Source organism: Lolium perenne, chromosome 6 (genome assembly GCF_019359855.2).
Source record: "Lolium perenne isolate Kyuss_39 chromosome 6, Kyuss_2.0, whole genome shotgun sequence".
Lineage (NCBI taxonomy): Eukaryota > Viridiplantae > Streptophyta > Magnoliopsida > Poales > Poaceae > Lolium > Lolium perenne.
The window spans coordinates 210,370,378-210,387,445 of NC_067249.2; the positions used below are offsets into that span (position 1 = coordinate 210,370,378).

The following is a 17,068-nucleotide window of genomic DNA, read 5'->3' on the forward strand; positions in this document are numbered from 1 at the left end:
GACAGTGACAGAAAGTTCTAAGGTTGTGGATGTGCTGTTGCCACTAGGGATAAAACATCGATGCTTTGTCTAAGGATATTTGTGTTGATTACATTACGCACCATACTTAATACAATTGCCTGTTGTTTGCAACTTAATACTGGAAGGGGTGCGGATGCTAACCGGAAGGTGGACTTTTTAGGCATAGATGCATGCTGGATAGAGGTCTATGTACTTTGTCGTAATGCCCGATTAAATCTCATAGTAGTCATCATGATATGTATGTGCATTGTTATGCCCTCTTTATTTGTCAATTGCCCAACTGTAATTTGTTCACCCAACATGCTATTTCTTATTGGAGAGACACCACTAGTGAACTGTGGACCCCGGTCCATTCTTTTACATCTGAATACAATCTACTGCAATCATTGTTCTTTACTGTTCTTCGCAAACAAACATCATTTTTCACACCATACGTTTAATCCTTTGTTTACAGCAAGCCGGTGAGATTGACAACCTCACTGTTAAGTTGGGGTAAAGTATTTGGATTGTGTTGTGCAGGTTCCACGTTGGCGCCGGAATCCCTGGTGTTGCGCCGCACTACACTCCGTCACCAACAACCTTCACGTGTTCCTTGACTCATACTGGTTCGATAACCTTGGTTTCTTACTGAGGGAAAACTTGTTGTTGTACACATCACACCTTCCTCTTGGGGTTCCCAACGGGCGTGTGCTTGACGCGTCATCAATCCTCCTCTGCCATGCCAAGTATCCCAATCCTCTTTCAGCTATTCACCCCACTTGAGATCCTCCTCTCTATGTCCACCTGAGCCGCACTCCAGATAAGAATGCCCAATGAAACCACAGGCACCACATAACCTAGGCATCTTCTCATATTTTAGCAATAAGACTTCCCTCTTTCCCTCTCAGATCATAGAGACAAATCTTTCCAACACCTTACAAACATCTAGTTTCAATTTTGCGCGAATAAAATTTCCAGCCCCATGAACATCTGTCTGAATTTCAACAACCTGTCCCACTTTCTTCTGCATCAGATTTTTAACTATAACATGATCACGGTATCCAACTTGCAGCTTTTGGATTTGCACCCAAGTGGTGAAGTAATTCAGATCAATTAGGTAGGGATCAACAAGTCCATCATAAGGTTCAATACAAACCACAGATTGCCTAAAAATCCACGGCCCTCCCTTCTCTACTTTTATCCAATCTCCAAGACAGAAACATTGTACAGTGAATAGATTACTTTCAATGTGCTGGAAAATTATCTCACGTGTGGGACTCCACGCCACTTTCATATGCTGCTCAAACGTAGGAAGTAGTTTGTGGCATGAACCCTAGTTAGGGCCATCCACTTCATGCCCTTATGCGATATGCCTTCCACTTCTTCAAAAATCATATCATCAAAGTCACCCTCTCCTATACCCAGACGGTGAAGCATGTCGTCAATGCTTTCTTCCTTCTGGCTACTCAATCCTCCTGGCCCGGTACCAGAGTATTCCGATGGAGCCGCCATCGTTAACCTCCCTTACAGACCTTCACGAACCGAAGCACCAGGCCTGCCGTGTGCTCCTCTACCGATTCCCTAGGGAAACCAGTCGCCAGCCCCTTCCGATCTCAACTCCCTCACCGAAACAAGGTCGGCGGCGGAGGCAAAACCCTAGTCGCCTGAGCCGCCAGGTAAAAAACGGTTTTCTAAACCTACCTGTTTGTTTTTCTATCAAGGTTCCTCAAGCTGATAATCTTTGGATGTGGACGAATGCCTTCCGGGCAGGAGGCACACGGTACGAGCCTAGGACACGCATCTGAGGATTGAGTGCGCGTCTCCTCTTCCGTCGAGGAATCGTGCGGCGCCAAAACTTGTCCAACCACTCGCAGGGCTCCGCCGGGACCCTATATAAACGGACGGCGCACAGCGAGACACCTGTGCACACCACACGCGCACCCAGCGAACGAACGACAGCAGTCAAGAGCTAGCGAGCGAGGCGGCGCCTGTAAGAAATCGCTCGAGATGGACGCGCCACCGCGACGATCCTCGCTGCCGGCGGCGGCCGTGGCCCTGCTACTCCTGCTCTCCACCTTCTCAGGTAACAGCGCTGGCTCTGTTCTCGCATCTCGGGCGTCGATTTGGCGATTTGCCTGCTGATGCGTTCTCCTCTGATTCCGGCCGGAAAAGCAGGGGGCGAGGCGTATGCGTACGGGGACGCGTCGGGCGCCGGCGGCATGACGGAGCTGCAGAAGCACGCGGCGTTCTTCGACGCCAACAACGACGGCGTCGTCTCCTTCTCCGAGACATACGACGGTGACCCATTTCCCCCTATTCAGTCATGACATTCAGTTCCTTTTTTTTTCGATAAAGATTCAGTTCCTTTCTGTTCAAGAGATTTCTGCAATTGATATTACAAGTGTGCTCCTTAATCATTGTCTCACGTACAATTGTCCTCCTTGCCATATGGCAGCGTTTCGGTCCTTCGGATTCGGGATTGCCGCCTCCACCTTGAGCGCCACCTTCATCAACGCCGGCCTTTGCCCCATGACCAGACCGGTAAGATCCTTCGACAGAAACATCATGCGCCTTTATCCCATTTCCCATCGGAGTTCTGTATTGGAGGTTAAGGTTCCTTGTTAGGCTGTGACAGCATCGTAGCCTTGCTTCCCTGAGAAGGCATGTCTAGAAAGCGTCATTGTTAAGTTTATGTTTTGCTATCTGATTATTATTCAGTGCTGCTATATGTTAAACTAGGCCAATTAAGTTGGTGTGTTGAAAAATTTAGCACACCTTTTAGTGTGCTTCTACATGTCTCAGTCCAAATTCAATTCTCGATGATATTCTATTAGATACAGTGTGCACAAGTAATCATGGGTGAGATTAATTGATCAGGGTGAAATCATGAAATGAACTTGCAAGTTGGAAGGACGTTGTTTCAGACTTTGACAGTGCAAGATTCTGGTGTGGACATCACTATTATTTTTAGTTCTGGACATGTAGTAGTACACCGTAATTAACTATTATGACGCTCCATTATTCTGCCTGGCGATTTAAGAGAAGCTTGGCAGATTTATGAATCCCTGTATCTGCTGAAGAAAAACATAACCAATGGAGTACCGGATCCATGCAGGAAAACGACACTTCCCGCTTATCTGTCTACATCGAGAACATCCACAAGGGGATCCATGGGAGCGATACAGGCGCATACGACTCCCAAGGAAGGTAGGCGGACGCCCACCGAATACATTCATCACTTTAACTTGCTTCAGTTTGTGCTTATAATCTGCTAATGCTTATTCATTGGCGGTTGCAGGTTTGTTCCTGACAAGTTCGAGGAAATATTCATCAAGCACGCCAACACGGTGCCCGACGCCCTGACAGCGAGCGAGGTGGACGAGCTCATCAGCTCCAACAGGGAGCCCGGCGACTACGTAGGATGGTACGTTGTGAAACCTTACACATCTTCGAATTCTCTTCACATCAGCGCTGAATTCATCATCTCACGGCGGGCGAAATGTTGCAGGGCCGGCGCCTCGGCGGAGTGGAAGATCCTGTACAGCATCGGCAAGGACAAGGACGGGCTCCTCCGCAGGGACGCCGTCAGGGGCGTGTACGACGGCAGCCTCTTCCCCAAGGTGGTGCAGGCCAGGAGGAGCGCCCATTAAAACCAGGCATGACAACAGCAATTCAGCCAAAAATCTAGCTGGTGTGAACACTCAACACTGAGCCGGTCACTGTCTAGCTGTGCGTGTGAACGGGTGTGAACGGAACATGCAGATGGGACGAATGTCCTGAGGTTATCCGTTTGTTTGTAATCCAATCCAATTGCGTAGTTGGCGTCTCTTGCCCGTGATGCTTGTCTGTGTCCCTGTTATACGCTGGAATTAACGAGCTGCTAGAGGTCCTGTCGTCGTTATCGATCTTCCCGTGCTCGCCTGACCTGAAAGGTCCGATCCCGTTGTCTCTTTGTTTATCGGTACGATCAGCACTGTTTACTTAGTCTGGTCACCTGATCCGTGGGCGCTGTTAACCGGTTAAAGTTGACGGTATAGCTGGAAAGTCGCGGCTGTCGTCAAGCCATGTGAGTTCTTTAATTAGCGTTAATCATGCTAGCAGGTGGAGTGGCAGTGGCAGGTTGTGGACTCTCCAGTGGGGGAGTGCTAGGATTGTTCTAAACTGATGATGCGAGGAAGATTTTATCATGGTTTCACAGGAAATACTGTTTCTTGTACTAGATCATTTTTATCCAGACGGTCCTAATAGATTAGCTGAATTATTGAAAAAAAGGCACATATGCAAAGGTCGTTTCGTGAAACGTTCTTGTCGACCATGTGGCTCCTTGCCACGTGTAGAAAGGAGAAAAGAAGTGGGGCAGAGGATGAGAGAGAGACAGGCCAAGAGAGGGTACAAGACTACAATTTTTTTACATTCATTTTGAGAGATTAAAATACAAAAGAATTGAAACAAGCGTACAAATTAAGAGCAGTTTTTGCCGTTCCGTCTCGAGATCTTCAAAACTAGATCAATTGTAAAAGGTTTTGCGAACCTTTGTTTTTAGTATTATGAGAACATGTATACGTTTAATTGCCAGTACTCACGGGGGGCGCCTAAAATTAGACGTGACCCATGTCAAGTGTGTACGGACACTTCACTTACATGTACGCACAATGTGAAGGCACGTAGAAATTTTTGGTTGCTCCTCCTCCTTGAGGGTGATGATGAGGTCGATGGAGATGCAGACGGCGACTCTACATCGATACTGGAGGCAATTCCGACCCCGGCGATTAAGGATCAACGGGAGCGGTGCCTAGAGTCCCCGGCATAAAATTGTGCGAGTGCTTAATTGAGAAGCTTGATGGGGTGTTTCTTTCTGGTCTTGGGGGGCCGAGAAAAAAGGGGGATACAATGCTAAATCTATGTATAGATGGCTAACATTTGGGAGAGTGTATGATCCTCCGCTAAGAAAATTATGGAAGCTGGAAATTCCCATAATTGTTTTTCTTTGGTGATTCCTGATAGGCCTCCAATAAGGGAGCAAATTATTATCACACAAGAGCCTACAACAGTGAGATGCCCTTCGTGTGATGACATAGAATCTATTGATCATGAATATTTCATGTTTACCTGTCTAGTTTCTATATTTGTTTGGTTGGTTGTACAAACCCAGTACCAGTGTTTAAATCCTCACGGACGCGAACTTAGATTCCTATTTATACTTGAGACCTAAGTCGGATCATGTACTTATGCAATTTATCTTGGGGACTATGCTTTAATTTTCCTAAGATTAAAAATCCTAGTACTAATGCTTAATGGTTGTGTGTATCCCTTGTTGGTGCATAAGCTGGGAACTGAAATTCTCCCCATTTCAAGAGAATAGAAGCGAACCAAGAAAGCTCCCCTCCCCCGTAACCCTACCCTACCGTGGCGCACTCCAGGGAGATGCTTGGAATGGGGGGCAAGATCCCGTCGCCACCACCCCTCAATCGATCTGCCTCCCTTCCATTGATGCCGTCGGCGCTGGCCGTAGTGGTGGCGGCCCCCTGGCACCTAAGGTGCTAGGGGTGGAGGTTGTGGCGGTTATCCTCAAAAGGATGACTGGGGCAGCATCGAAGGTGATGGTCGTGGGCGGTGGTCGAGGCGGAGAGCTCAGCCAGGCGGAGAGCCTGGCCAGGCGGCAGCAGTTTTCTGCCACGGATTTTCAGGTACGGGTGGTGGAGGCATGCCACGGGTCTAGCCCCCGCCTAGGCCCGTCACCTTGAGGTGGCGCTGTGGGGATTGGGGCGGTGCGGCCGGTATGCCGGCTAGTCATCCCCCGGCAGAGCAATAACAAGGAGGCGGACGAGATATGCCGATGTGTTGCGCTCAGCTGGGATCTGGGCCACATGCCACAATCTGATCTTTGGACCAAGATCCGTGCCATAGGGTCTCAACCAGGATGCTATGCAGGCGATCTGGTGGTGGCATGACCACTCCGTTATCGTTCTGCAACGTCGCTCTAGGTTGTCATCTCCTCTAGTTGCTCGGCCGAATAAGTTAGGGTTCCTTCTCGCGCCAAGATGAAGATCAGACGGATGCATGTCCCCATCGATCTGGTTGAAATTTCATGTTCCGGAAAGCTCTGCTGGCGAGCTCCACTGACGTGCATCATGCTTCATGCATGGAGATTGCTAGTTCGGCAGGGATTCGGTCGTGCACACCCGTGTTTTGCTCTGACTTTCTGGTTTCAGAGGGAACGATTCGAAGATCTGCTGGAGGTTAATATCGTGCGGCACGCTATCGTTCCATGGTGCTGGTGAAGAATGGCATGGAATCCAATATGTGAGGACTAGGAATTGTGATTCGAGTCTGGTGGGCGATGAGGAATTGACTTGGTGATTCGTGACTTGGAGAAGTGACATGCAAGTGGGGGCGAGTGCAGAGGAGAAGTTTGTATGAAGGAATATTCCATAGGTATTTTTGAAGTCCATATGTTGGATTCAAGTGTGGGTGCCATGAATATAAAGTCATACCTTTGGTATTGGCATCAAGATCATCGATTTGAAGAGAACGATATGATATGATCAAGCAGAAGAAATGAAGATAGAGTTCTTGTGTGGAACCTCAAGTTAGCCATGCTCTAGCATATGTGTTAAGAAATGAATGATAAAGATATTATGATAGAGCATGAAGAGATACAAGAGGTTGACCAGGACTAAGAGTGAAGATTGAATTCAAGTTGGTCAACACATGAAGCCTAAAGATTGTACCACTTTGGATCATGTGATCATGTGGATGGTAAGCCTTGTCAATTATGTTTTATGAGCTAACCCACTATATATGTGCATTTGTGTTGTCTATGTGGGTTAGGTATCTTTCCATGGGCATTGCTTGCGCACAGTTGATGTGGCGTAGTAGCTTCCTTGTGACGGTAAAGCACTCGTCCATTGGGAACCCCAAGAGGAAGGTATGATGTGTACAGCAGCAAGTTTTCCCTCAGTAAGAAACCAAGGTTTATCGAACCAGTAGGAGCCAAGAAGCACGTTGAAGGTTGATGGTGACGGAGTGTAGTGCGGCGCAACACCAGGGATTCCGGCGCCAACGTGGAACCTGCACAACACAACCAAAGTACTTTGTCCCAACGAAACAGTGAGGTTATCAATCTCACCGGCTTGCTGTAACAAAGGATTAGATGTATAGTGTGGATTATGATTGTTTGCAGAGAACAGTAGAACAAGTATTACAGTAGATTGTATTCGATGTAAAAGAATGGACCGGGGTCCACAGTTCACTAGAGGTGTCTCTCCCATAAGATAAATAGCATGTTGGGTGAACAAATTACAGTTGGGCAATTGACAAATAGAGAGGGCATGACAATGCACATACATGATATGATGAGTATTGTGAGATTCAATTGGGCATTACGACAAAGTACATAGACCGCTATCCAGCATGCATCTATGCCTAAAAAGTCCACTTTCAGGTTATCATCCGAACCCCTTCCGGTATTAAGTTGCAAGCAACAGACAATTGCATTAAGTATGGTGCGTAATGTAATCAATAACTATATCCTCGAACATAGCATCAATGTTTTATCCCTACTGGCAACAGCACATCCACAACCTTAGAACTTTCTGTCACTGTCCCAGATTTAATGGAGGCATGAACCCACTATCGAGCATAAATACTCCCTCTTGGAGTTACTAGCAAAAACTTGGCCAGAGCCTCTACTAAGAACGGAGAGCATGCAAGATCATAAACAACACATAGGTAATAAATTGATAATCAACATAACATAGTATTCTCTATCCATCGGATCCCAACAAACGCACATGTAGCTTTACAGATAGATGATCTTGATCATGATAGGCAGCTCACAAGATCAGACAATGATAGCACAATGGGGAGAAGACGACCATCTAGCTACTGCTATGGACCCATAGTCCAGGGGTGAACTACTCACTCATCAATCCGGAGGCGACCATGGCGGTGTAGAGTCCTCCGGGAGATGAATCCCCTCTCCGGCAGGGTGCCGGAGGCGATCTCCTGAATCCCCCGAGATGGGATTGGCGGCGGCAGCGTCTCAGTAAGGTTTTCCGTATCGTGGCTCTCGGTACTGGGGGTTTCGCGACGGAGGCTTTAAGTAGGCGGAAGGGCAACGCGGGGGGCCACACGAGGGCCCCACACGCCAGGGCCGCGCGGCCTAGGGCTTGGCCGCGCCGCCCTGTTGTGGCGGCGCCTCGTGGCCCCACTTCCTTTCCCCCTCGGTCTTCTGGAAGCTTCGTGCAAAAATAGGACCCTGGGCTTTGATTTCGTCCAATTCCGAGAATATTTCCTTACTAGGATTTCTGAAACCAAAAACAGCAGAAAACAGCAGCTGGCTCTTCGGCATCTCGTTAATAGGTTAGTGCCGGAAAATGCATAATAATGACATATAATGTGTATAAAACATGTGAGTATCATCATAAAAGTAGCATGGAACATAAGAAATTATAGATACGTTTGAGACGTATCAAGCATCCCCAAGCTTAGTTCCTACTCGTCCCGAGTAGGTAAACGATAACAAAGATAATTTCTTAGTGACAATGCTACCAACATAATCTTGATCAATACTATTGTAAGCACATGTAATGAATGCAGCAATTTGAAACAATGGTAAATGACATGAGTAAACAATTGAATCATAAAGCAAAGACTTTTCATGAATAGTACTTAAAGACAAGCATCAATAAGTCTTGCATAAGAGTTAACTCATAAAGCAATAATTCAAAGTAAAGGTATTGAAGCAACACAAAGGAAGATAAAGTTTCAGCGGTTGCTTTCAACTTGTAACATGTATATCTCATGGATATTGTCAATGTAAAGTAATATAACAAGTGCAGTATGCAAGTATGTAGGAATCAATGCACAGTTCACACAAGTGTTTGCTTCTTGAGGTGGAGAGAAATAGGTGAACTGACTCAACAATAAAAGTAAAAGAAAGGTCCTTCAAAGAGGAAATCATCGATTGCTATATTTGTGCTAGAGCTTTGGTTTTGAAAACAAGAAACAATTTTGTCAATGGTAGTAATAAAGCATATGAGTTATGTAAATTATATCCTACAAGTTGCAAGCCTCATGCATAGTATACTAATAGTGCCCGCACCTTGTCCTAATTAGCTTGGATTACCGGGATTATCATTGCAATACACATGTTTTAACCAAGTGTCACAAAGGGGTACCTCTATGCCGCCTGTACAAAGGTCTAAGGAGAAAGCTCGCATTGGATTTCTCGCTTTTGGTTATTCTCAACTTAGACATCCATACCGGGACAACATAGACAACAGATAATGGACTCCTCTTTTATGCATAAGCATGTAGCAACAATTAATGTTCTCATATGAGATTGAGGATATATGTCCAAAACTGAAACTTCCACCATGATTCATGGCTTTAGTTAGCGGCCCAATGTTCTTCTCTAACAATATGCATGCTCTAACCATTAAATGAGTGGTAAATCGCCCTTACTTCAGACAAGACGAACATGCATAGCAACTCACATGATATTCAACAAAGAAATAGTTGATGGCGTCCCCAGGAACATGGTTATCGCACAACAAGCAACTTAATAAGAGATAAAGTGCATAAGTACATATTCAATACCACAATAGTTTTTAAGCTATTAGTCCCATGAGCTATATATTGTAAAGGTGAAGAATGGAAATTTTAAAGGTAGCACTCAAGCAATTTACTTTGGAATGGCGGAGAAATACCATGTGGTAGGTAGGTATGGTGGACACAAATGGCATAGTGGTTGGCTCAAGGATTTTGGATGCATGAGAAGTATTCCCTCTCGATACAAGGTTTAGGCTAGCAAGGTTATTTGAAACAAACACAAGGATGAAGCGGTGCAGCAAAACTCACATAAAAGACATATTGTAAACATTATAAGACTCTATACCGTCTTCCTTGTTGTTCAAACTCAATACTAGAAATTATCTAGACCTTAGAGAAACCAAACATGCAAATCAGATTTTAGCATGCTCTATGTATTTCTTCATTAATAAGTGCAAAGTATATGATGCAAGAGCTTAAACATGAGCACAACAATTGCCAAGTATCACATTATTCAAGATATTATACCAATTACCACATATATCATTTTCTGATTCCAACCATATACCAATTTAACGAAGAAGAAACTTTCGCCATGAATACTATGAGTAAAGCCTAAGGACATATGTGTCCATATGCAACAGCGGAGCGTGTCTCTCTCCCACACAATGAATGCTAGGATCCAACTTTATTCAAACAAAACAAAAACAAAAACAAACCGACGCTCCAAGTAAAGTACATAAGATGTGATGGAATAAAAATATAGTTTCAGGGGAGGAACCTGATAATGTTGTCGATGAAGAAGGGGATGCCTTGGGCATCCCCAAGCTTAGACGCTTGAGTCTTCTTGATATATGCAGGGGTGAACCACTGGGGCATCCCCAAGCTTAGATCTTTCACTCTCCTTGATCATAGTGTATATCATCCTCCTCTCTTGATCCTTGAAAACTTCCTCCACACCAAACTCGAAACAAGCTCATTAGAGGATTAGTGCATAATCAAAATTCACATATTCAGAGGTGACACAATCATTCTTTATACTTCTGGACATTGCACAAAGCTACTGAAAGTCGATGGAATCAAAAAATCCATCTAATATAGCAAAACAGGCAATGCAAAATAAAAGGCAGAATCTGTCAAAACAGAACAGTTCGTAAAGACGAATTTTTAACAGGCACCAGACTTGCTCAGATGAGAAAACTTAAAACTAATGAAAGTTGCGTACATATCTGAGGATCACTCACGTAAATTGGCATAATTTTCTGAGTTACCTACAGAGAATTTTACCCAGACTCGTGACAGCAAAGAAACCTGTTTCTACGCAGTAATCCAAATCTAGTATCTTACTTCTATTAGAGACTTTACTTGGCACAACAATGCAATAAAACTAAGATAAGGAGAGGTTGCTACAGTAGTAAACAACTTCCAAGACTCAAATATAAAACAAAAGTACTGTAGTAAAAACATGGGTTGTCTTCCATAAGCGCTTTTCTTTAACGCCTTTCAGCTAGGCGCAGAAAGTGTGTATCAAGTATTATCAAGTGATGAAGCATCAACATCATAATTTGTTCTAATAATAGAATCAAAAGGTAACTTCATTCTCTTTCTAGGGAAGTGTTCCATATCTTTCTTGAGAGGAAATTGATATTTAATATTACCTTCCTTCATATCAATGGTAGCACCAACAGTTCGAAGAAAAGGTCTTCCCAATATAATGGGACAAGATGCATTGCATTCAATATCCAAGACAACAAAATCAACGAGGACAAGGTTATTGTTAACGGTAATGCGAACATTATCAACTCTCCCCAAAGGTTTCTTTGTAGAGTTATCAGCAAGATTAACATCCAAATAACAATTTTTCAATGGTGGCAAGTCAAGCATATTATAGATTTTCTTAGGCATAACGGAAATACTTGCACCAAGATCACATAAAGCGTTACAACCAAAGTCATTGACCTTCATCTTAATGATGGGCTCCCAACCATCCTCTAGCTTCCTAGGAATAGAAGCTTCGCGATTTAGTTTCTCTTCTCTAGCTTTTATGAGAGCATTTGTAATATGTTTCGTGAAAGCCAAATTTATAGCACTAGCATTAGGACTCTTAGCAAGTTTTTGTAAGAACTTTATAACTTCAGAGATATGACAATCATCAAAATCCAAACCATTATAATCTAAAGCAATGGGATCATTGTCCCCAATGTTGGAAAAAAATTCAGCAGTTTTATCACAGGCAGTTTCAGCAGTTTTAGCAGTTTCAGGTAGTTTTTCGCGCTTTACATTAGAAGTGGAACCATTGCTAACACAAATTCTTTTACCATTATTAGTAGGAGGTGCAGCAACATGTGTAGCATTAGCATTACTAGTGGTGGTAATAGTCCAAACTTTAGCTACATTATTCTCTTTAGCTAGTTTTTCATTTTCTTCTCTTTCCCACCTAGCATGCAGTTCAGCCATTAATCTTATATTCTCATTAATTCTAACTTGGATGGCATTTGCTGTAGTAACAATTTTATTTTCATTATCCCTATTAGGCATAACTTTCAATTTCAAAAGATCAACATCAGCAGCAAGACTATCAACTTTAGAAGCAAGTATATCAATTTTCCCAAGCTTTTCTTCAACAGATTTGTTAAAAGCAGTTTGTGTACTAATAAATTCTTTAAGCATGGCTTCAAGTCCAGGGGGTGTATTCCTATTATTTTTGTAAGAATTCCCATAAGAATTACCATAGCCGTTGCCATTATTATAAGGATATGGCCTATAGTTGTTACTAGAATTGTTCCGGTAAGCATTATTGTTGAAATTATTATTTTTAATGTAGTTTACATCAATATGTTCTTCTTGAGCAACCAATGAAGCTAATGGAACATTATTAGGATCAACATTTGTCCTATCATTCACAAGCATAGACATAATAGCATCAATCTTATCACTCAAGGAAGAGGTTTCTTCGACAGAATATACCTTCTTACCTTGTGGAGCTCTTTCCGTGTGCCATTCAGAGTAATTAATCATCATATTATCAAGAAGCTTTGTTGCTTCACCAAGAGTGATGGACATAAAGGTACCTCCAGTAGCTGAATCCAATAGGTTCCGCGAAGAAAAATTCAGTCCTGCATAAAAGGTTTGGATGATCATCCAAGTAGTCAGTCCATGGGTTGGGAAATTTTTAACCAAAGATTTCATTCTTTCCCATGCTTGTGCAACATGCTCAGTATCTAATTGTTTAAAATTCATTATGCTACTCCTCCAAGATATAATTTTAGCAGGGGATAATATCTACCAATAAAAGCATCCTTGCATTTAGTCCATGAATCAATACTATTCTTAGGCAGAGATAGCAACCAATCTTTAGCTCTTCCTCTTAGTGAGAAAGGGAACAATTTTAATTTTATTATGTCACCATCTACATCTTTATACTTTTGCATTTCACAAAGTTCAACAAAATTATTGAGATGGGCAGCAGCATCATCAGAACTAATACCAGAAAATAGCTCTCGCATAACAAGATTCAGTAAAGCAGGTTTAATTTCAAAGAATTCCGCTGTAGTAGCGGGTGGAGCAATAGGTGTGCATAAGAAATCATTATTATTTGTGGTTGTGAAGTCACACAACTTAGTATTCTCAGCAGTATTCATTTTAGCAACAGTAAATAAAGTAAACTAGATAAAGTAAATGCAAGTAACTAATTTTTGTGTGTTTTTGATATAGCAAACAAGATAGCAAGTAAAGTAAAACTAGCAACTAATTTTTTTGTGTTTTGTTTTAGTGCAGCAAACAAAGTAGTAAATAAAATAAAGCAAGACAAAAACAAAGTAAAGAGATTGGATTGTGAAGACTCCCCTTGCAGCGTGTCTTGATCTCCCCGGCAACGGCGCCAGAAAAGTGCTTGATGTCTACGGGAGCTTCTATTCTTGTAGACAGTGTTGGGCCTCCAAGAGCAGAGGTTTGTAGAACAGCAGCAAGTTTCCCTTAAGTGGATCACCCAAGGTTTATCGAACTCAGGGAGGAAGAGGTCAAAGATATCCCTCTCATGCAACCCTGCAACCACAAAGCAAGAAGTCTCTTGTGTCCCCAACACACCTAATAGGTGCACTAGTTCGGCAAAGAGATAGTGAAATACAGGTGGTATGAATATATATGAGCAGTAGTAACAGTGCCAGAAAAGTGCTTGCTGGCGTGTAGTAAGTAAAGATGCAGCAGAACAGTAAACAAGCAGCGATAGCAGTATTGGAAACAAGGCCTAGGGATCGTACTTTCACTAGTGGACACTCTCAACATTGATCACATAATAAAACCACTCTACACTCTCTTGTTGGATGATGAACACCGCTATTTGTGTAGGGCTACAAGAGCACCTCAATGCCGGAGTTAACAAGCTCCACAACATTCGATATTCATGTTTAATTAACCTTAGAGTGCATGATAGATCAACAACTATACCAAGTACTAACATAGCATGCACACTGTCACCTTCATACTATGAAAGGAGGAATAGATCACATTAATACCATCATAGTAATAGTTAACTTCATAATCTACAAGAGATCATAATCATAAACTACGCCAAGTACTACATGATGCACACACTGTCACCATTACATCATGAAGGAGGAATTGTCGTCGTGGTGAACAGACAGATGCCATAGGATGGCTTAGATTGGGGCCGAATGGACGCTAGAGGATTCGGGGGAGGGTTTGCGACTAGATGGGATGAACTTCCGGATGCTTTCCTCAAGAACACAACCAAAGGCCGGTATGCAAGAAGAGAGACAAGAGGAAGAACTCTTTACTAGATCGCTTGCTTCATTGATCTCAACACGATTACAAGTGCTTGGATACAGATTCTATCATCTAATCTCCTCTGTGGACACGCGCCTGTATGAGGCAGTACCCCCTCTCCTTATATAGGGGAGAGGGTGGCTTACAGGACAAGAAACCCTAATGGCATCTTTGACTGGACAAACTACTTTACAAAGCTACTTTAATCATAGATGACGCCGGAGTCTTCTTTAATCAGGGATGCTGACGTCCTCCGGCTTCTTTCAGCGTCACCTCTCTCTTTGGCGCTAGGGCTCTGATTAAAGCCTCTTTGCTTAGCTCATCCTTGTCTTCTAGCTCTGAAGAGAATCTTTGACCAGTCCTGCCGACAGGCCCTTCTTTCCGGTATCTTCTTTACCAGGTTCCGGTATACCCCTCTTGGGGATACCGGCTTGGTCTCACTTAGCCAAATTCTTACCTTTGTGTTCCGGTAAGAATATTAAACCGGTATCTCGATGGCTCAAACCATCCGGTTTGGCATGCCTTTGGCATACCGGGGGTAATCCCCCCAACATTAGTCCCCGAGGCTGGTATAGTCTGGCAGATTCTATCCTACAGACCATGCCAGGTTTTCATTCTTTTAGGATACCGGTTTAATCTCTCCGGCTTTGAGCTTGGATCCGGCATCTTTGCCCTTATTTGTCTTTACTCTCTTTGCAAGGAATTCCCCGGCATCTCTTTTCTCCGGTATCATTCGCATTTACTCTTTCCTCGGCGAAGTCGAGAATATTTCGGGCCCCGCGCCTGTCAGTGACATGCGCACTGTTAACTGGCGCGCCAGTGTCAGTTGTCACATCGCTTCGACTCCCGTGCGCTCATTAAATGCACCACTGCGGATCCCACTAGCCACTTCGGATCTCCTGTGTGCCTCTGTGTGTCTTCTCATTTTTTCGCGTGTACTTCCTCGCCACGTGGCGGCCCGTGGTGCGAACCGTCGCGGGCCGCGAGGCGAACCGCCGCGGCCCGGCGGTTTTCGGCCCACCTTCTCTCTTCTTTATAAGGAGAACTGCCCCTTCTTCTTCCTCTTCTTGCATTGCCCAACCTTCGCGCACAGTACTCCTCGCCTCTGCGCCTTCGCCGCTCTTCGTCCACCGTCGTTCGCTTGAGCTTTGTCGCCCGGCGAACTCACGCCGCGTTTCCGCCGGACCTTGCTGTGCGGAAATCTTCTGCAGCACCTCCGTCGCGCCCGCAGCATTCTTGCTTCTTCGCGTCCTTCTCCGCTTCGCCGTCGACGGCGCTCTTCGGCGACAGTAGGTCCGCTCCTTCGCCGGCGAACGTCTTCCCCAGCGACTGCGCCGCTCGAGGTTAGTGCCAATCTCACTTTGCCTGCCATTTGCTTGTTTTCTAGATCTTGGGTCGATAGTGTTCTTATTTCCTCTTTTTCTTTGATTTTCTTCTTACTCGTAGATCTTCGCGCGGGGTTCAACTGTGGGATTTCTGTTTTTTCGCCTCCAAACCCATGTCTTGCGAGGAATCTTCCTCTGCTTCGTCTTCTTCCCCCTCCATTAGCCGGCGTAGACAATCTTCCGGTGGATCTACGGCTTCAGATCCGATGGATACCGGTTCCGGCAACCAGCAGGGATCCGGTAGCTGCCAAGAATCCGGTGGCCATCTGGAATCCGGAAGCTCTAGCCAAGCATCCGGTAGCCACCTAGAATCGAGTAGCTCTAGCCAAGCGTCCAGCGAAGAGCCTTCCCCCATCACCCGTGGAGCCTGGATGGGCTCCAATGTTACCGAATACGAGATCGATTGGCTATACCGGTCCCGCAGGATTCCGGAAGGAATAACCTGCCGGCTTCCCGGTGACGAAATTGAACCGGAGCCCCAGCCCGGTGAACATGTTGTTTTCCTTGCTCATTTTGAGCGTGGCTTCGGCCTTCCTGCCTCGCCTTTCTTCCGAGAGTTCTTAGATTTCTATGAACTTCAACCTCATCACCTTCCTGGCAATGCCGTCTTTTACCTTTCCTGCTATGCCACCTTCATGGAGGCCTACATCGGCATTCGTCCCACTCGTGAGACGTTTGCCCGCTTCTTTTCTCTACGGATTAATTCTGTTCAGGGCAAGGAAATTCCTAAGCCCAAGCCGCCTGTGGAGTGCGGGTCCTGCATCGTTGGCTCCCGCCAGGGGAGTCCTTTCTTTAAGTTCACCGGCCTCGAGTCCTGTCGCGCCTGGCAAGGAACTTTCTTCTACGTGAAGAACAATGGCCGCGCAAATCTCATTGATCTCCCGCCGTTCAAGGTGGGGCCTCCCAGTAGAGCCAACTGGAGTTATAACCCGAAGACGGATCATATCGAAACCAACCGGGTTGTACGCTTCATGGCCTCTTTGAAGAAGGAGACCAACATCTGCTCGGATGATATCATCCGCACTTTTATTTCGCGCCGGGTGCTTCCTCTTAAGCGCCGGGTGCATAGGATGAGCGAGATGTACGGTCCTGGCGATCCCACCAAGATCACAGGCCGTCCCCTTAGCAAGAAGGACGTCGTCCGCAAGGCTAAGTAGATCTGCCAAACTGCTATGCCGTTTGACTGGGAATGGGGCCTCCTTCCCCTCAGCACTACTAACCCTCCGACCCAAGAAGTAAGAGATTACGCAATTAGGGTCGGTTTTGCCGGTAACTTTTTTGCTCTTGTTAACCCTCTTTTTTCGTGTTTCAGGCCAAGGACCGCTTCCCCCTCATTGAAGCAG

The 17,068-nt window shown here is 44.9% G+C and overlaps 1 protein-coding gene across 1 annotated transcript; it reads left to right on the forward strand.

Annotated features, from left to right (window-relative positions):
- The first annotated feature begins 1,916 nt into the window (after nt 1-1,916).
- Nucleotides 1,917-3,817, forward strand: LOC127306227 (probable peroxygenase 5). Its single transcript, XM_051336853.2, has 6 exons — nt 1,917-2,083; nt 2,176-2,298; nt 2,456-2,541; nt 3,116-3,207; nt 3,299-3,424; nt 3,509-3,817. Exons 1-6 carry the CDS (start codon nt 2,008-2,010, stop codon nt 3,648-3,650), a joined length of 645 nt encoding a protein of 214 aa, XP_051192813.1. The 5' UTR covers nt 1,917-2,007; the 3' UTR covers nt 3,651-3,817.
- Nucleotides 3,818-17,068: the final 13,251 nt, after the last annotated feature.

What these genes read in the sequence shown, in the direction of transcription:
- LOC127306227 (XM_051336853.2), top strand. Translation starts at nt 2,008, where the DNA reads ATGGACGCGCCACCGCGACGATCCTCGCTGCCGGCGGCGGCCGTGGCC. An exon ending in TTTGCCCCATGACCAGACCG is followed by an intron (nt 2,542 to 3,115) that starts GTAAGATCCTTC and finishes GGATCCATGCAG; the next exon opens with GAAAACGACACTTCCCGCTT. An exon ending in CCCGGCGACTACGTAGGATG is followed by an intron (nt 3,425 to 3,508) that starts GTACGTTGTGAA and finishes GAAATGTTGCAG; the next exon opens with GGCCGGCGCCTCGGCGGAGT.